The sequence below is a fragment of the Rana temporaria genome, chromosome 4, assembly GCF_905171775.1.
Source record: "Rana temporaria chromosome 4, aRanTem1.1, whole genome shotgun sequence".
In the NCBI taxonomy this organism is placed as follows: Eukaryota; Metazoa; Chordata; class Amphibia; order Anura; family Ranidae; genus Rana; species Rana temporaria.
In genome coordinates this window covers 66,884,827-66,905,950 of record NC_053492.1, presented here as the reverse complement: position 1 = coordinate 66,905,950, position 21,124 = coordinate 66,884,827, and the positions used below count along the sequence as shown (strand labels likewise).

The 21,124-nt window shown below is 44.8% G+C and overlaps 1 protein-coding gene across 2 annotated transcripts in view; it reads left to right on the top strand.

The window, feature by feature from the left end:
* Positions 1-21,124, top strand: part of KLHL29 (kelch like family member 29) — a 1,298,229-nt gene that overhangs the window by 597,762 nt on the left and 679,343 nt on the right. For both annotated transcript variants that reach the window (XM_040348525.1, XM_040348526.1), the window contains exon 5: positions 2,064-2,381. In XM_040348525.1, coding sequence (XP_040204459.1) covers positions 2,124-2,381 — 258 coding nt within the window. In that variant the 5' untranslated portion in view covers positions 2,064-2,123. The remainder of the gene's footprint in view (positions 1-2,063; positions 2,382-21,124) is intronic.

Genomic DNA, 21,124 nt, shown 5'->3' with positions numbered 1-21,124 from the left:
TGAATCTGGCCCTAGGAATGCTATTTAAGTCTAGAAAGTAATGGCTTCTATACATGTTTATAACTTTGCCAGATAACTTTTAGGATAAAATAGATAGTTTAATTCATAGATAGATAGATGGATAGATAGCAGTGGCTGCCCATCCATAAGGGGTGCAGGGGCGCCCCCCCCAATCCATTTTCCTAGTCCCTAATCTATATGCATTGCTCTGGACGCATTGGATTCCAATTGTTTTCTTTTTTTTTTTTAATCACATGATTGGATCCAGAGGCTCTAATTGGCTTCAAAAAAGGGTGGGCTCGGGGCGCAGAGCACTGTGCCCTGATCCCACCTGGTTGCGTGACAATAGTAAATTAATATTCGCCATTGTCTTCCTGATTCTCCTCCCCTGCCGATCAGGAAGCGGGTCCTGAGACTTCCTGTTCAGATGGGAGGAGAAGCAACGGCTCCAGAGCAAGGTCTCCAGGGAAGACTCGCCTGCAGTCACATTTAGCACTCTCCGGCTCGGACAGTGGAGGGAGGAGGAGGGGAGTTCAGAGTGTCATCTGCCAGGACTCGTCATCTGCCTCCTGAATCCATCCATCTCCCTGGGGGGCTGATCGATGCCTTCCTGTCCGTCTCCTGCTCTCTTGCCACTGATAGATATATACAAATAGATACTAAGAATGCAATTTAATTCTAGAAATTACTGGCTTTTATAGATGTTTATACATTTCCCAGAGAACTTTTAAGGATTAGATAGATAGATAGATAGATAGATAGATAGATAGATAGATAGATAGATAGATGGATACAGGGCTTTTTTGCAGCTGGAACTTGGTGGAATGGATAGACAAGGAGATAGATGTGAATAGATGGATACCATGGGGACACAGACAGCAATAAAACCCTGAGGCCCCGTACACACGACCGAGTTTCTCGGCAGAATTCAGCCAGAAACTCGATCAGAGCTGTATTCTGCCGAGAAACCCGGTCATGTGTACACTTTTGGTCGAGGAAACCGACGAGGATCTCGTCGGGCCAAATAGAGAACATGTTCTCTATTTCCTCGTTAGTCAATGAGGAAACTTGGCTCGCCGAGATCCTCGGCGGCTTCACAAGGAACTCGACGAGCAAAAAGATGTGTTTTGCTCGTCGAGTTTCTCGGACGTGTGTACGGGGCCTGAGAGGCTCTTCCCTAGCACTCTAATGCTTGAGTTTTAGATACACTCTACGTAACAGGTGTTTTCACATTCTTTGATATTTTTCCTTCAATTATTGGGGAATACAGCCAGAAGAGTGGGATCACCCCCGTGTTACTGGGAGTAAGTCCAGTGAGTGGAATCAGAGCAGCCAGACATCAAGGCATTTAATAGGCCAACAGGTGACCAATCTCCCCAGGCCTTAGCTTTGACCAAATTTTTAGCAGACTGACCCTTTAAGTGATAATTGTGTTTCAATAAACAGTAGTTACGATGTCAGCTGTGTGCTGTTACAAATGAGCTAAAATAAACCAGATGTCTCGTCTCACAGTTCATTTTAAATGAACGTCACAGTGGCTGTGAGAATGATTAAATATATACGGTAGTATGCAGACCGTTAATGACCACATTGCAGTGATAACAAAATAGAGCCATTACCATATTATAGTGCTGAATGCCCCTTCGTTATACCGTGGAAGCCAATCCATACCGTAATTGTATTTACTAAATGTAACCGGGGTTCTATCACGGACTCCTTTGTCTCTCGATACCAGCGACGCGGTTAATCTAGTGGTTTACAATTCCGCTATAAAAGACAACCAAAGAGTAATTGGTTTAGGATTTATTATTTTCTAAATGAAAACAGCAGGAAATGCTGCAAGTTGCTTTCTGAACTTTTTCTTTTTTCGCTTTTCAAAGAGCGAACTTTCATTTTCTAATAATTACACAGCTATATAGTAAAGGAAATCAGAGTTTTTCCCCCTCATTATACTCAGTGGGCATGCTGCGATTTCATATCAATTATCATATAGAACTCACCTATAAATAAGCCTTCTCATTTAAACTGTTCGGTTTTATATAATCCTCCTTTTAACATTTCAGGTGCTCTTTGTAGAAAAAGGACTGAAGAGGGAGGCAACTGCCCGCGAGCCGGTGGCGAGGATGTCGCGGCACAGCCGTTTCGAAAGGGACTTTTGCGGTGGCTGGGAGAGATGGGAGTGGAGTTCGAACGGCAACCACATGAACACGAGTAACGTCAACGGTACGGTCAATGGAAATGGCAACAACAGGCCTGGACTACTGCCTCTGCCAATTGTACCATCTCGTCTTCCTACACCAACATCTACTGCTGCTACCACGGTTGGCAGCGATGCGGTGACAAGCAATGGCAGCAATCCAGCTTCTGCTTCTGCATCCAAAGTAAGAATTTTCAAATTACTTTCAAATTACTGCATGAGAATGGAACATCTGACTACAGGGAAAGAGAGAATGTTCCCTTGCACTGGAGCTACCCCCAAACTACAAGGGTTATGCTCATTTAGGTCGAGAGGTCTAGTTTTACTTAACCAATTTTCCACTTTCATAGGCTTCCTCCACATTGCTAGGCCTGTCAACGCTGCCTCAGGTGGTCACATGTTGTCTGACCTCATTAAGGTCATTGCAGACCCTATAATCCTAAACTGAATGTGAGAACCCCGGGGGGCAGTCACGGTAGGCACACCACAGTGTTGTAGAGGAGACTGCTGACTGCCGGTCGGAGTGGAAAATTGGATAAGTAAAACCGAACCCTGGACCTTAATGCCTATTTAACCTTTTCAATGCAGGGGCAACCCCACTGCAAGGGAGCATTTTACCTTTCCTCTGAGATTTTTACCCATTCAAGGCAAAGTGATATGGTTTTCCTAATTCCAACTTCTGACCCCCTTCACAGTACTCCCTTTTTCTACTGTCATAGCAACCATAAACTTCTGTGTGTAAGCTTCAGGTTAGTTGAAATTGTAGCTTACACAGGGGTGATGGTGTCAACCCCTATATCATGTGACATTGTTTAGGCCTAGTGATTGGACACACATACTCTCCCATACCTGGAGCACTAGTTATTCTGAACTGGCTGTAAAGGATGAAGAAGCAACATTGGAATTCTGGAAAAATGGATATTACCGCGCTTATCAAAGGAGGGGAAACAGAGAGGGGAAGAAGGGGGGGGGGGGGAATTAAAGTGATGAGAAGTGGAGGTACAGCTGCGGCACTGGAAGGTGTATCAAACCATAAGCAATTGAAAATGGGGAGGGTAGTGCTGCGCTAATCAGTGGTGAATGGATAAGTGAATAAACAGGTGGGGGAGGGGAATGAAAGTAGGTGTAATTGAAATGAGGAGCAATATAGCCCAAATGGCATCAGCATAAAAATAAATATAAATGATCAGTGAACAATAACAGTAATGGTGCAAATCATATAACTACACAGGTTCCTCTTAATGTGATGAAATACACTATAAGTAATGGTGCAAAAAAAAAAAAATCCCAGGTAACTGTGCTAAGTGACACTCCTATACTGGTGATAAACAGTCCATCAACAAAGTTTAAAAAATATTAGCAAAAAATATAAGTAAAATTTCAAAAGTCCAAGAAAGCAAAAGTGCAAGTGTAGGTCCGCAATATGGAGTGAGAGGAAAATGGGTATCCAGTGATCCTTTTAGGGTAAGTAAGGATGTCCCCTTACCTTACTGCTGTAAGGTAACAGCATATAGATCCAACCACATTAGATGGTTCACTCGATGGGCTCTGATCCAACAACGGCAGGTCCTCCTTGGAGTTCTCGTCCCAGATTGGTCAGTTTCTCGCCCCAAAGAAATAAAGCATCGATGGTGTGATACCGTTTTAAAAATTTTAATTCTCAAAGAAAATAGACAGGGGTACTCACATAATCCAAAATACAATTGAGCATGTAAAAAAGAGGGGCAATCTGTCGCCAACGTCACCTCCGATACCTCTCAGTGGACTCATGCGCATTCGTCACTATCATGTGACTTCCTCAGGAGTGGAGTGAGGAAGTCACATGATAGTGACGAATGCGCATGAGTCCACTGAGAGGTATCGGAGGTGACGTTGGCGACAGATTGCCCCTCTTTTTTACATGCTCAATTGTATTTTGGATTATGTGAGTACCCCTGTCTATTTTCTTTGAGAATTAAAATTTTTAAAACGGTATCACACCATCGATGCTTTATTTCTTTGGGGCGAGAAACTGACCAATCTGGGACGAGAACTCCAAGGAGGACCTGCCGTTGTTGGATCAGAGCCCATCGAGTGAACCATCTAATGTGGTTGGATCTATATGCTGTTACCTTACAGCAGTAAGGTAAGGGGACATCCTTACTTACCCTAAAAGGATCACTGGATACCCATTTTCCTCTCACTCCATATTGCGGACCTACACTTGCACTTTTGCTTTCTTGGACTTTTGAAATTTTACTTATATTTTTTGCTAATATTTTTTAAACTTTGTTGATGGACTGTTTATCACCAGTATAGGAGTGTCACTTAGCACAGTTACCTGGGATTTTTTTTTTTTTTTTTGCACCATTACTTATAGTGTATTTCATCACATTAAGAGGAACCTGTGTAGTTATATGATTTGCACCATTACTGTTATTGTTCACTGATCATTTATATTTATTTTTATGCTGATGCCATTTGGGCTATATTGCTCCTCATTTCAATTACACCTACTTTCATTCCCCTCCCCCACCTGTTTATTCACTTATCCATTCACCACTGATTAGCGCAGCACTACCCTCCCCATTTTCAATAACATTGGAATTCTATGACATTGAGAAGAATTGGGTTGGGATATTGAATTTAGGAGACTGTGTCACGTTTTCCTATTTAAAAGTGATTCTGCCTAAAACTCTATGGCCTCGTACACACAACCGAGAATCTCGTCGTAAATTAATTGTCGGTTTCCTCGACGAGTTTCTTGTCGGGCTTTTTGAGAATCTTGTCAAGCTTTCTTTGCATACACACTGTCAAGACAAAATCTCGTCGTTCTCAAACGCGGTGACGTACAACACGTATGACGGTACTATAAAGGGGAAGTTCCATTCCACTGGCGCCACCCTTGGGGCTGCTTTTGCTAATCTTGTGTTATCGCGTGCTAGTAAAAGTTTGGTGAGAGACGATTCGCGCTTTTCAGTCTGTTACAGCGTGACGAATGTGCTATCTCCATTACAAACGCTACTTTTCCCGAAGGTGCGCTCCCGTCTCATACTTTATTCTGAGCATGCGCGGGTTTCTAAGCATACACACAAACGTGTTTCTCATCGTAAACCAACCCGACAAGAAACACGACGAGGAAATTGAGACTCCCGACGAGAAAAAAGAGAACATGTTCTCTTTTTTTCTCGTCGAGATCCACGATAGTTTTCTCTACGAAAAACATATACACGACTGTTTTCCTTGGCAAAAAAGCTCTGCCAGCATTTTTCTTGGCCTTAGATTTAAGGATCCTGGTAGACTGAATCATTTACTACCTTTTTATATATCATGTGGACCCCAAGTTCTTGAAAAAGAGGTTATCAGCTCTGTAGTGGAACTATCTTGTAAAGACCAGGGAGGGTGGATGGAGCCAGGAACGGAAGAGGTGGAAAGATGACTCTACAGTCCCCAAGAGGTAAAGGCACCCAGGGGGTGAACATTGGCCAGCATTTACCTAAAACCGTGCATGCTCAGAAGCAAGTTATGAGACGGGAGCGCTCATCCTGGTAAAACTAGCAGTCGTAATGGAGATAGCACATTCATCACACTGTAACAGACTGAAAAGCGCAAATCGTCTTTTACTAACACAAAATCGGCAAAATCAGCCCCAAGTGTGGCGCCATCCGAATGGAACTTCCCCTTCTAGTGCCGTCGTACGTCACTGCGCTTTGCTAGAGAATTTTTTTTCATGTGTAGGCAAGGCCGGTCTAACAATAATCAGGTTGAAAAAAACTTCGTTTTTTTCTAGACCATTAAAAATTTCATTTTTTACATCCCGAAAAACGGTCGTGTGTACGCGGCATTAGAGTTGCCTGTGGAGGTTCTCATTTGTCCAGCTCAGGGTATATCCTGCCGTAGTTAGTAGAATTTAACTGGACTTGTTCTGTAATTTGGAAGATGTTTCCTAGCTGCTTTTTCAGTTCTAATGAGTGTTAGGAACGTACTGCTACATTTATTTCTTTAGAGTTGGTTTTGATTGTGAAAAAAGCAATCATGTTGTACTTGCTTGATAGGAAATGCTGAGTATAACCTGGAATGATTAAAGCAGAAACATTTAATTTGATAGGCTGGGAAATTAAAATCCAAGATTTACTTAGTGTGGATACTATATTACATTTTAAGTACGTTTGTCTCATATGAAGCAAGATCATGTTGTTGTAGAAGTGATTGAAACTATGTAAAACTAATTTTAATTTAAAATGTTGCTATTGCTAAGCCATCGGGATTTAGTGGTTTTGGTTCCTCTTGTGTAAAGCCAAACTGAAGTCACAGAAATAGATGTGCAGTCATATAGTCATTGTACTAACAGCCTCCATTTTCATTTCTTATCTCTGCTTTCCTGTTGTAGAGGATGTCTAGATATGTGCAGGTAAAGTCAGTGGCCCGGATTCAGATACCCCACGTATTTGACAGTTTTTAACGGCATGCGCCTTTCGTGAAAGAATCCCAGTGTGCATGCTCGAAATTCCGCCGCAAATCGTCAATGCTTTAGACGTGAACGTAACTTACGTACAGCCCTATTCGCGAACGACTTACGTAAAAAAATTTCAAAATTCGACTTGGGAACGACGTCCATACTTAACATAGGATACCCCTCATATAGCTGGGGTAACTTTACACCGATAAAAGCCGAACGTAAATTACGTAAAAAACATGCACGTAAGTTTGAATCGGTGTATCTACATCATTTGCATATTCCTTGCGTAAATATACAAAAGCGCCACCTAGCGGCCAGCGTAAATATGCAGCCTAAGATACGACGATGTAAGACACTTACGCCGGTCGGATCTTAGGGAAATCTATGCGTAACTGATTCTAGGAATCAATCGCATAGATATGACCCCGCAAATCAGAGTTACGACGGCGTATCCGGAGATACGCCGTCGTAACTCCTTCTGAATCCGGGCCAGTGAAATCGGGAATCAGCAGTCGGTAATAGACGGAGTATGACACACCCCCATAGTCATGTGCAGGGGTGTGTAGGGTGTGCATGAGCACACCCTAATCACCCCTGTGTGGCATGGATTCCCCCTGCTGGCCGGGCCCATGTAATTTATCAGCCACTTCTTTTTCTGAATGAGCACCTCAAATGATTGGTACAGATCTCTCACAGTAAACTGTTTGTGATTGAACAGAAAGCCGCTCAGTACAGAGCTTTTCCCATTCAGTCAGTGTTCAGTGCAGCTGATACTGCAGAGAAAGGGGCTGGGGAATCTTAGCCCCTTTCCCTGTCACAAAAGTGAGACATTAGGGGTCTGTTTAGACCCCTGGTATTTCACAAAAGCCCCCAGTGAGGCTCCTAAAAGAATTGTAAATACAAAATATTGTAAAGAATAAAAATAAAAACTACTGTCACTGTCTGCTGCCCAATTGACACTAGTCTTTGCCCCACTGACACCATTGACATTTTAATACATTTTACAGTAAAATGTTTGTTAACATTTATAAGTGCATGCCTGTGTGTGTGTGTGTGTGTGTATATGTGTGTGTGTGTATGTGTGTGTGTGTGTGTGTGTGTGTGTGTGTGTATGTATGTATGTATGTGTGTGTATGTGTATATATATATATATATATATATATATATATGTGTGTGTGTGTGTGTGTGTGTGTGTGTGTGTGTGTGTGTATATATATATATATATATATATATATATATATATATATATATATATATATATATATATATATATATATATAAAAACACGCATGTATGTTTGAGCTTTGGGGTGCAGACCCTAATGCAATAGTCTGTGCACACCAATGCACACCCCCTCTCTTCCTCTACATGAGGACACTTACAGGGTATGCAGAGGGGTGTGACTGTTACTCACCTCTGCCAGCTTAGAGCATTGGAGGGGGGAGTGTAGTCTAAAGGCCCATACACACGATTGGACTTTTTGAAAACAAACCCTTGACGGACCTATTTTTGCAGACAATCCGACCGTGTGTACATTCCTTTGGACAAACTTTTACGCTTTTTCATTGGACAAATGTTCGCTGTGTGAACAAACTTTCCGGCAACAAATGTTCTACATCGGCTAATCCGATCGAGTGTACACAAGTCCATCGGACTAAAGTCCAAAGTACAAAAATGCATGCTCAGAACCAATGCTAAAGATCAGACAACAATAGCAGAAGTTGCCCAACGGGTGGCGGTAAAGAGCAGAAAAACCACATAGTGCGTCTATTACATCACTATATTCGTGTTTGTTGCCGTGTGTATGCATACCAAGTTCACGGACAACCCCCTTAGGAGCAAAATCCAAGGAAAAGTCGGATGGAAGTCCGATCGTGTGTATGAGGCTTTTGACTACGTTCAAAAACCATTTAGAAGTGGTAGTTACTTTATAGGGGTTTGGTAATAAAGAGGAACTGAAGCTGTGCCCAAAAAACACCAGGCAGATGACAAAGGACTAGTCAGCAGTATTTCCCATGGCCTCCAAACTGCTCATATTTTCACTGTTATTGACTACAAACATTGTTTGATTTTTAGCCTGTGACTGGATAGTAAAGGGAGGAACAGCAGAATGATGAGCTTCTTTGTGTTACTCTGCTCTCTCCTTTTCTCAGCATGCTCCTTATTAGCATATGAGCACTGCATCCTATCTGATTGGCTCTTTGTACTGCTTTTCCCTTTACCAGTCTGAGCTCTGCTGTACAGGGACTGCAAGAGGCTGATACCATGTCAAATCCAGTAACACAACTTGCAGTTATAAGAAATGTAATTTAATTTGGTCTATTACTCCTCCTCCCACATCGGACTGATAAGCCACAGCGATTTTCATTTCCTGTCGTTCTGTGCCTTGAAATATAATATTGCTCCACCACATCATTTTACAATCCAAAATTTCACCTGCAGGTGGCTTTACTGTCATGTTCTGTAACTGCTGATGTCAAGAGAGGCATGGGAAGAAAATGTAATTTAGCAAAACCAATGGAGGCAAAATGTAATATTAAAAGATGCAACACCCCTAACGTGTTTCACCCGGCCCACAGGGCTTTGTCATGACTAATCCTCATGGGAGGGATGAAATATATCAGGCCTGAAAGTACTAGTCAGTGGTCAACGTATATGTACTGATTGGACTTGTAAATTGCCATTGCATATGGTCTTATGTCTGGGAGGAATGTACCAATTGTTTGTTTTGTTTTGGTTTTATAAAATCAATAAAAATCTTTGAAAGAAATATATCAGGCCGAGACAGAACTGGGCTGAGGTTGCTACTACTTGTGACGAATGGGCTTGCATGGTGTGGGGCGATCATGATACCTTTTCTGCCTATAGACTACATAGAGTCAGAATGGACTCTTTACCCAGCCTGCACCCACTGCAGAGCCCACCGGGCATGGCTACAGAAGTCTGTAGACCTAAAGCTTTATACAGGTTCATATTCAAATATTAAAGTTGCAAAATGATTTGGTTATGATAGGATCGGGTTTATTCATTGGGATTCTGTCTGATGTAAAAAATGTACTTAATACCCTTGTATTATGGGATGTGTTTTTTTTTGCAGCAAATTAAATTGATCAGGAAGGGATAACTATTGATAAAAATTCTTTACTACTCCTAATTACTCTTTAAGATAAATTGCAATACCATGTATTGGTTAAAATATGAGCTCTGGTTATACAATACAAAACGCATCCCATAATATATAGCGATATTAACACAGTGGAGCAAAACATTACATTACAGAATGCCAGCCACAATGATACCCCAACGCGTTTCGACCCGTAAAGTCATGGTCTTCCTCAGGGGGATTATTTACTAAAAAAAAATATGTATTTCAATAAAACTCAGAATTCAAAGCGTTTCATGATGTGCAAACATCTATGTACACAACAACGGTATATTTACCGCTAAAAGATGGAATTTGGAACAAATATGTTATAACCAGAAATGGTTTTGGGTGTGCAGCTTCATTATCTCTCATATGTGTTTTTTTCTATACAGGTGGAACTTGAAAAATTTGAATATTGTGTAAAAGTTCATTTATTTCACTAATGGAACTTAAAAGGTGAAACTAATATATGAGAGATAGACTCATTACATGCACAATCTCAGAAAATTAGAATATTACATGCAATAAAAAAAACAAGGATTGTACATAGAACAATATCAGACCTCTAAAAAGTATAAGCATGCATATATACTCAGTACTTGGTTTGGCCCCTTTTGCAGCAATTACTGCCCCAATGCGGCGTGGCATGGAAGCCATCAGCCTGTGGCACTGCTGAGGTGTTATGGAAGACCAGGATGCTTCAATAGCGGCCTTCAGCTCTTCTACATTGTTCGGTCCCATGTCTCATCTTTCTCTTGGTAATGCCCCATAGATTCTATATGGGGTTCAGGTCAGGCAAGTTTGCTGGCCAATCAAGTACAGTAATCCCACGGTCATTGAACCAGGTTTTGGTGCTTTTGGCAGTGTGGGCAGGTGCCAAGTCCTGCTGGAAAATGAAGTCAGCATCCCCATAGAGCTCATCTGCGGAAGGAAGCATGAAGAGCTTTCACCTGTAATGCCCTTGCATTTAGCTGTTTTACCAGTTTAATTTATATTAGAGCAGCATTACATTTTCTTTTTTTCTTTCTCCTGTTTTTGGTGAATTTTCCATCCAATGGATCCAGTAGTACGTTGGGTTGTTTATTGTTTAATTTCTGTGTTAGCCCTAACTAAGGGGAGCCCTGAACCCCTGAAATGCATTGGTTGTATTATTCTGTGAGTATCAATAAGGATGTGAACCAAACAACCAAAGTGTATGATTCTCTGTGCAAGGTGCTCCTCACCCTACAGATTCAGATACACAGGTGAAGCTCCTCAAGACAGTAAAGAGCCACCATCCACCAGACTGGTAATATATTACCACTTCCCGCCCGGTCAATATACAATTGCTGTCCGGGAAGTGGTTGAGAAATCCTGACTGGACGTCCATTGACGTCCTGCAAGATTTCATGCCGGCGCGCGCCCGTGGGGGTGCGCGGCGATCAGTGATGCGGGGTGTCAGTCTGACACCCTGCATCTCCGATCTCGGTAAAGAGCCTCCGGCGGAGGCTCTTTACCACGTGATCAGCCGTGTCCAATCATGGCTGATCACGATGTAAACAGGAAGAGCCGTTGATGGCTCTTCCTCACGCACGTCTGACAGACGCGAGTAGAGGAGAGCCGATCGGCGGCTCTCCTGACAGGGGGGGGTTCGCGCTGATTGTTTATCAGCGCAGCCCCCCCTCGGATGCCCACACGACCACCAGGAAAGCCCTCACTGGACCACCAGGGAAGGGGCAGGAAAAAATAAAAATAAATTGAGAGATGCCAATCAGTGCCCACAAATGGGGACTGACTGGCAACATGGGCACAAGTGATGCCCCTCAGTGTCCATCAGTGCCACCCCTCAGTGTCCATCAGTGCCACCCCTCAGTGTCCATCAGTGCCACCCCTCAGTGTCCATCAGTGCCCATCCATGCCCAGTGCCCACCCATGAGTGCCCATCGGTGTCGCCTATGAGTGCCCATCGGTGTCGCCTATGAGTGCCCATCGGTGTCGCCTATGAGTGCCCATCGGTGTCGCCTATGAGTGCCCATCGGTGTCGCCTATGAGTGCCCATCGGTGTCGCCTATGAGTGCCCATCGGTGTCGCCTATGAGTGCCCATCGGTGTCGCCTATGAGTGCCCATCGGTGCCGCATACCGGCGCCGCCTATCAGTGTCCATCAGTGCCGCCTCACCGGTGCCCATCAGTGTCGCCAGATCAGTGCCTGTAATCGAAGAAGAAAACTTACTTATTCACAAAAAAATAACAGAAAAATAAAAACGTTATTTTTTTTTTCAAAATTTGGGGTCTTTTTAATTGTTTGGGTACAGTGTAGCATGTGGCAATTGTCCTTCAAAGTGTGTCAGCGCTAAAAGCTGAAAATTGGCTTGGGTAGGAAGGTGCGTAAGTGCCTGGTATGGAAGTGGTTAATTCTGGCGACATTGACCTTATCCCAAAGTAGTGTTGCCAGCTGAGCTACTATTGTCACCAACCCACCTTGTGTAATCCATGAAGAACGAAGATCATATAGCATTTCTGACTCCTGCACCCCATAATGTATTCCCAACTGGCATTTGTGATAGCACGAGCTTGGCTGAAAAGATTGCTATACCCAGCCCAGTGCCATGCTCCTGATCAGCATGGAAAACCCAGAGGGGGAACTGAATCCCGAAACAGAGACAGATCATTTGTTTTGAACACAGAAAGCCTTCCATGTATGGGGGAAAATAATCCCTCTGTAATTGTACCTTTCAAATACTCTTTTGCAACATTTTCTAAAGATTCTTAATGCTTTTCACAAGTAAGTGGTTAATGCAGAACATCCTACGCTTTAGCTCATGAAGTGTTTTAATCCCATCTACACAGTATGAGCAACTCATATTGTAGCCATGGAAGCTAATAGGTGAAATAATGTGACAATAATGACAGCAAGGTCAGCCGATGGCTGCTTTTACTTATCTTTATGTTTGTTTCCAGCCATTTTCACATCTCGGTCATTGGTCGTGTTGTGGTATTTTGTGCCACTACCCCTTGCTCCACTTCTCATTGAAGTCCTTTGTTGCGGATTAATTATAATAGTTGTGTAGTGCTGTGCAGCTCATGTCACTCTTTAAACCATACAAAATATACTGCAATTATCAAATATCAATCACTATAACCAATGTAAGGAAGAACATATCATACGGGCTAGAAAATATATATGTAATATCCTGCGTGCTGGAAATGATATGTGATGTCACAATATATATGGGTACTTTGGATAGCATCAACAAGCCAAGTAATAAATAACACACCACGTGTGAAAATTACAACATGAACGTGCCCCAAAAACATGCGTCATAAACAGTGTTCGTTTTGAGTTAAGCCATCCAGGACTTTTGTTCGCTCTTTTAAATTTATTTCCCAATGGGATGCACTGGCTAATGCCCTTATTTAACCCCCCTGGCGGTATTCCCGAGTCTGACTCGGGGTTAGATTTTTGTGCTAGGATCGGTAACCCCGAGTCAGACTCGGGCTTGCCTTGCTGGATCCACAGACAGTGTTTACTTACCTTGTCCCTGGATCCAGCGATGCCACCGCGATGTGTGAGCGAGCGGGACCTCGCTCGATTCACACAGTGTCCTCCTGTGCCGCCGATCTCCGTTCCCTGCGACGTTACGACGCACAGGAGTGGAGAACGGCGCCAAATTCAAAAACGTAAACAAACACATTACATACAGTATACTGTAATCTTATAGATTACAGTACTGTATGTAAAAAATATACACCCCCTTTGTCCCTAGTGGTCTGCCCAGTGTCCTACATGTACTTTTATATAATAAAAACGGTTCTTTCTGCCTGCAAACTGTAGATTGTCCATGGCAACCAAAAGTGTCTTTTTATGTCAAAAATGGTTTTAGAGCAGCTAGAAAACAGCGATAATAAATTATAATCACTTGCAGAATTGTGCGATAGCGATTTGTGGGGAAATTCGTCATAAAAAAATAAAAGTAATGACAGCGACAATTCTGCAACTGAGCAAATTTCAGTGATTTTGAGTTGATTACATTATTGAATAATTTTTATTATTATTATATTATTATTTGTTATAATTATTTATAATTATTTATTATAATTTTGTTTTTAAAAAAATTTCATACCCGGGATGCCTACAAGACTCTTGTTTGGTCAGATTTAAGTGAGTTATTCCTAAGAATTACAGGCCTACAGTACAAATCACCAAATTTCCTTGCAAATAATGGTACCGCTTTCAGCACCTTTTTTCTGAAAGAATCATACCGCTAGGGAGGTTAATATGCTCTTAAAGCAAACCCATTTCTCCTCCGTGTTCTTTGTTCCTAAGATTTTATCCCAATTTATATCTTCTAGCAAGGTTCGTAGTTTAGGGATGTTACCATTTTCTTTGTGCAAAGGGATCTGAGCACACGTGGATTTATATTCATTGTGACTATTGAGGAATACATTTATTGAAAGTTCCTTTTCCCGGAGTTCCCCTATAAAAATTTCTGAGTAGTTCATCCGGTTTAAGAATGCAAATCAGGAAAGCGAGAAATCATCTGCATTTTCTTTAAATCTGAATTCCAGGAAAATGCCTCAATACAGAGATTAGGTCCATGTATGTGAGTCGTTTATCTGTCAAACAGGATTTCTATTCCAGGCCATCAGATCAGTGCAGGAGACCTGTTTGTTTTTTCTCTGCTGCTGTTAAAGGAGAAGTACAGCCAAAGCTCGATTGACTGTACTCCTCCTATGGATCACAAGAGTGCAAGAGTGAGGATCTTCACTCCTGTGACCTGGTTTCAGCAGACAACGGGCTGAAGTCTGCTGTCTGCTGATGTCAAAGAGCCAGTCCAGGCTCAGGCAAGATCACGAAAATGGAGTCGGGATCCGCCCATACAGTAGGTGAACCCGATTTTGTGTCAATCTCGCTCTCTTTCTCGGCGAGATTGAGCACCTACGAGCCCCATCGCGGGAGCCAGCGCCGAGCTGGCTTGCCGCGATGGAGACAGAGCCGTCATAGAAGCGACGGGAGATCCGACTTGGATTCCCGCCAATTCTACACGTGTGCGGCGTTTGCTATGAATCCTGAGGGGGAAGTCCCCGCCGGATTTTAAATAAAAATCCGGCATGGGTCCCCCCCTCAGGAGCATACCGGGCCCTTAGGTCTGTTATGGGTTGTAAGGAGAGCCCCCCTACGCCGAAAAAAACAGCGTAGGGGGTCCCCCTACGATCCATACCAGACCCGTATCCAAAGCACGCTACCCGGCCAGCCAGGAAGGGAGTGGGGACGAGCGAGCGCCCCCCCCCTCCTGAGCCGTACCAGGCTGCATGCCCTCAACATGGGGGGGTTGGGTGCTCTGGGGCAGGGGGGCGCACTGCGGCCCCCCCACCTCAGAGCACCCTGTCCCCATGTTGATGAGGACAGGGCCCCTTCCCGACAACCCTGGCCGTTGGTTGTCGGGGTATGCGGGCGGGAGGCTTATCGGAATCTGGGAGCCCCCTTTAATAAGGGGGCCCCCAGATACCGGCCCCCCACCCTAAGTGAATGAGTATGGGGTACATCGTACCCCTACCCATTCACCTGCAAGAAAAGTGGTAAAAACACAAATAAACCACACAGTGTATTAAAATATTTTATTAGTCTGCTCCGGAGGCCGCCCCCTGTCTTCTTTATTAGCTCTTTTACCAGGGGGGGGGCTTCTTCTTTGACGTCTTCGGGTGGGTGGGGGCCGCCGTCTGGTTCTCTTCCACCGCCGGGGGGGGGGTGGCTTTTAAAAAAGCCCCCACCCCCCGGCGGGTTTCCTCCGGCGTCTTCGGCGGGGCTCTTCTTCTTACGCTATCCCGACGGGTCTTCTCCGCTATCCGGGGGGTCTCGCCGCTCTCCGCTGTTGACTCGTCGCACCCCGGTTCTTCGTCTCGCAGTCCGGTCCCTTCTTCCGTGCTGTACGTCTTCTTCCGTGCTGTGAGTTCTTCTTCCGCGCTGTGACGTCATGTTCTTCACTTCTCTTCTTCTCCCGATGTTGACTCGCCGGTCCTCCTCGCTGAAATGACGGATGCGCGCCTTGCATCGGACCTATATAGGCCTCACAGTCCCATCATGCTCTGTACCTACCCATGTGATACCTACCCACGTGGGTACTGTAGGTATCACATGGGTAGGTACAGAGCATGATGGGACTGTGAGGCCTATATAGGTCCGATGCAAGGCGCGCATCCGTCATTTCAGCGAGGAGGACCGGCGAGTCAACATCGGGAGAAGAAGAGAAGTGAAGAACATGACGTCACAGTGCGGAAGAAGAACTCACAGCACGGAAGAAGACGTACAGCACGGAAGAAGGGACCGGACTGCGAGATGAAGAACCGGGGTGCGACGAGTCAACAGCGGAGAGCGGCGAGACCCCCCGGATAGCGGAGAAGACCCGTCGGGATAGCGTAAGAAGAAGAGCCCCGCCGAAGACGCCGGAGGAAACCCGCCGGGGGGGTGGGGGCTTTTTTAAAAGCCACCCCCCCCCCGGCGGTGGAAGAGAACCAGACGGCGGCCCCCACCCACCCGAAGACGTCAAATAAGAAGCCCCCCCTGGTAAAAGAGCTAATAAAGAAGACAGGGGGCGGCCTCCGGAGCAGACTAATAAAATATTTTAATACACTGTGTGGTTTATTTGTGTTTTTACCACTTTTCTTGCAGGTGAATGGGTAGGGGTACGATGTACCCCATACTCATTCACTTAGGGTGGGGGGCCGGTATCTGGGGGCCCCCTTATTAAAGGGGGCTCCCAGATTCCGATAAGCCTCCCGCCCGCATACCCCGACAACCAACGGCCAGGGTTGTCGGGAAGGGGCCCTGTCCTCATCAACATGGGGACAGGGTGCTCTGAGGTGGGGGGGCCGCAGTGCGCCCCCCTGCCCCAGAGCACCCAACCCCCCCATGTTGAGGGCATGCAGCCTGGTACGGCTTAGGAGGGGGGGGGGGCGCTCGCTCGTCCCCACTCCCTTCCTGGCTGGCCGGGTAGCGTGCTTTGGATACGGGTCTGGTATGGATCGTAGGGGGACCCCCTACGCCGTTTTTTTCGGCGTAGGGGGGCTCTCCTTACAACCCATAACAGACCTAAGGGCCCGGTATGCTCCTGAGGGGGGACCCATGCCGGATTTTTATTTAAAATCCGGCGGGGACTTCCCCCTCAGGATTCATAGCAAACGCCGCACACGTGTAGAATTGGCGGGAATCCAAGTCGGATCTCCCGTCGCTTCTATGACGCGCTTGCTGGGATGTGCTGTCACTATTCCAGTGAGTGCAAGATGTCGGCGAGATCTCGGCACCCTGTCGCCGAGTATCAGCGCGACGCTGTCGTGCTAAAAGAACAATATCACAAACACCTACTGTATGTCTGGACAAGCTCAGCTTCTCAGCAAGCCACTGATAGGCTGAGCCGGCCACTCCCGCCCTCTTTCACAGCTCCAGTAAACGAGGGGGCAGAGCAGAAAGCAGTGACTGACAGTCATCAGCTATCTGCTCATGAAGCCCTGAGAACCGAACGATTGGTGGTGTTAGATCGCTTGGGTTCTCAGTGCAAGTGCCAGCGGGGGAAAGATGCAGCATCAGACCAATGCTGCATTCACCTAGGTAAGTATGATTCTGAAAGGGAAAAAAAAAAATATCCCTTGTTTCTCTTTTAAGTAACAGTAGTGGGCTGATTAGCTCATTTCACTATCAATCTGCTTGCTCCTTGCACTGCAGCATACCTGATTGATTCCTTGTGCTGCTTCTCCTTTCCCCAGTTTGACCCCGTGACGCTTTTTCCGACTTGTTCATTCCCCGACTTAGTTGGGGTAGGCAGTACACTTTGGTGGGTCAGCCATGCCCCATGACCTTTGACCTCTGTGAACCCACCTTCTGACCTCTGGGGGAGGTCCCTGTTCCAATTCCTGAGTCCTAGCCTTATTCTTTAATGGGAAACCCTCACCCTAACCCTGTACAGGCATTGCAAAAAATAAATACCTTGTGAAATGCATATACCGTGTTTCCCAGAAAATAAGCCAGGGTCTTAAATTAATTTTGGCAACAAAAGACACAGTAGGGCTAATTTTCGGGGTAGGTCTTATGTGCTGTCTTCTCTCCCCTCTCCCTCCCTGTCTGTCAGGAATCCCCAGTGTGAATCAAGTTAAAATGCTTGTAAAATCATATAATCTACTCTATTACAGTATACTGTACAATATGTGTGTTTCTGTAATATAAATGTGGCAAATACCTTCATTACAACGCCGCTAGGTACTTCAGTGACCCACAGGGGGGGGGCCGTACCAAAGGTTTTTGGCACAATTGTATTACAGAAACACACATGTTGTACATTATATATTCCAGAAAATAAGTGGATTATAGGATTTTACAAGCATTTTAAACTAGGGCTTATTTTTGAGGTAGGGCTTATATTGCAACTTTCCTGTAAAATAATGCAAAGTCTTATTTTTAGGGTAGGTCTTATTTTTGGGTAAACACGGTGCTTGAATTGCTTTTATTGCTGTGGTGTATTATTGAATACAGAGCTGCGTTAATGTCTGACTTTTATATCTGCCTGAAGTTTAAGTTTCCTGCCCCCACAAATGGTACAATATACAGATACAAACGCATGCAATTTATTTTTAATACTTACAATATCTATACTCATGAAGGCAAAAGCAGAAAAGAAGTCAGTGCGAGAAAAGAGTCATTGTAACGTAAGTAACACCCAGAATAGTTCATACAATGCATTTTACAAGATGAAATTGTGTCTAAATTGTCGCGTTTTGCAGCAATCAAGGCGTCAATCATTCGGTCAGATGGTTCAGTCTTCTCCCAAAGTGATGACACATCTCTGTTCTTTCTTCAGCTCGGAGAGATATGAACGTTACTTCCAACCTCCTGACTCCATCTGGTTGCTTTATGCCTGTCAGGGCCACGCTGTGATTCCAAATAAACAAGTAAGCTTTGGCGGTAAAACAGTCACCGTGGACCCCCAAAGAACTCATCTGTCAATCAGATGAGCCTGTCGTGCCCGAGGATATAAGGAGTGACGGACATATTATGTACGGCTGCTGCTGATTGGTAAATTGCACTGTATAATGGGACCAGCTTTGAACTGAACAGCCTGCCGAACACTAGAAGCATCGGCAATGTTTGTGTCTGTTTTTCAGTTAGAATATGATGAAGACATTATTAGCAGGCTGTGAATGGTTAAAGAAAAAAAAATCGTTTGGATTGTAAGATTTGTGGACTGGGGTGAGTTAAGTATAATGTGTGAAGTTTAAAAAAAAAAAAAACCTGTAGCAGAGGGTCTCATGTAATGTATATGTTGCTGGAGATGCTGGATGTTTGCGAGAAAGGTCCAGGATAATGGTCCTTCTTTTCGGCAGTATATTTTTATAAATTGATGGAAATAAAATAAAACTGCTCCAATTAAGCCCGTAAGGGTTAAATGCCTCAGAACGGCAGCCTCCAGGCAGGGGCTTGCTGCATGGATTATATGACTGAATAAATCTTCTGAACCTGGTGATGCCCTTCGTGTACGGATTTCCTTTTCAGGTGGTGTGTTCAACACAGAGCATTAGGACTATCCCTTGTGAAAAAGGAAATCATTACAGCTTGGAGTGGTGGGTTTCTGAGGAAGATGTTGACCATATATGATGCATTTTATGGCAGGCTGTCCCCTCTTTAGATATCAGGTGAAAACATAAACTTTCCCAGAAGCTGTGTCTTTAACAATCAGGTTTAATTGCCTTGGACACGGCCTCTTGGAAAGTTTGTGTAGCACCCTCTACCATAGGTAGGTGCTAGAGGTGAGGATTTTTGTGCGGTAAGCTGCCAGGCAGGTCAATTTAGGCAGGCCTATGCTGTATGCTAGGCCTGTTTGTTTTGATCTGGGAGCAGGGAGTGGTTAGTGTAGCAGTGGGTGTGATCACCTGTGCTTCAGTTCTTGGGTGCCTCCCCTGCTTCCAGGGTGAATGTTCTGGAAGAGGGGCAGGGCCGGAAGCTGGAGTGACAGGAAGCTCATGTGAGGAGCCATGACAAATCCCCAATTGGAATTGGCAGGGGGAAGGCCTCCCATATAAGCTCAGGTCCAGCCCACTGGAGGGAAGTTGTTGGCTGGGGGACATAAAGAATGGAGTGCTAGATCACAGCAAGAGGGCCATCCCCATATAGGGGGGGGGGGTGCGTGCCTCAGCGGAAGAGCTGGGACTTGCTGAACTGTTAATAGGCCAGGGGCCTTCAGTACCCCTTCTTGCGGCCTAGTTGATTAGCAGTGTAAATACGTTGGTGAACTACTGATCCCAGCTAGCCCGACTTGTAAATCCTGTGCCCGCAGGCCACGTAAATTTGACACTAAACCCCACAGTCTCTCCTCTGGCCTTGCACCCAGCTTCCCTGGCATGCCTCTTTCAGATATCCACTGTGCCACACTCACTGACCTCTTCCTGCCCTGAGTCCATGATGAAAAACTTAACTGGACATGCGCTCCAATCACTTCTCCAGCCCCTCTGTTCCGGGACACCTCCTCCATGACCGTGTGGTCACCGCACACAGGTGTCCTCCCCACCCCACTTTTTTTTTCGTGACCTTAGGAAGAGTGTTTGAAACCTAAAAAAAGGATAATAACACTTACTTTCATGTCCCCTGTCTAGGACCTTCCGCTGCAACATTCGGGCCTCGTAAGGCCCTGTTCACATCTGTGCTTTTAAGGTGTATTGTGGGACATTGTGCATATTATGTTTTTTACAGGACAAAGCAGCATTCCGGCAATGTACCACAGATGGGCAGATGTGGACAGAACTGGCTACAACTCAAATAGCACAATTTATAGTTGAAATACATAGGAACTTTTATTTCTGTTCAGCCAGTCTTGTGATCCAACTGTGCAGTTAAGAAATATAGCCAGGTCCTAGAGTGGATATTAAAGGAGAAGCAAGAAAAAAACTCACCCAAGCTCTACATAGCTCTATAGTGCAAATTAGTGTGCAGGCTGGTCGGTGCTCTGGCTGATTGAACTCAAAGTGAGCCCATAACAAGTGCGAGCCGGCAACTCAACAGCTTTTCCATAGACAACTTTATTTTAGCATCCTAGCAGTAACATCATCCAAAACTGATGCGTTTCGGCCTAAGCCTTCATCATAGCCATTGCAGGAGAAGTAGTACAATGGTGAGGTCATTCTTGTGCTCTTTTCTATGCATGTTGACCTCACAGCAGTGTAGAAGGCTTTAGAGTCTTAACTGAAAGGGTGCCGAGTCTCTAAAATACATTTAAAGTGTACCTCTAACCAGGATTTTGTTTAGTAGTGCATCAAGTAGGGGATGCTTGGAACCTTATTTGGGTTTATTTTGCCATCTTTGTTCCCGCTGTAGAGATGTGACA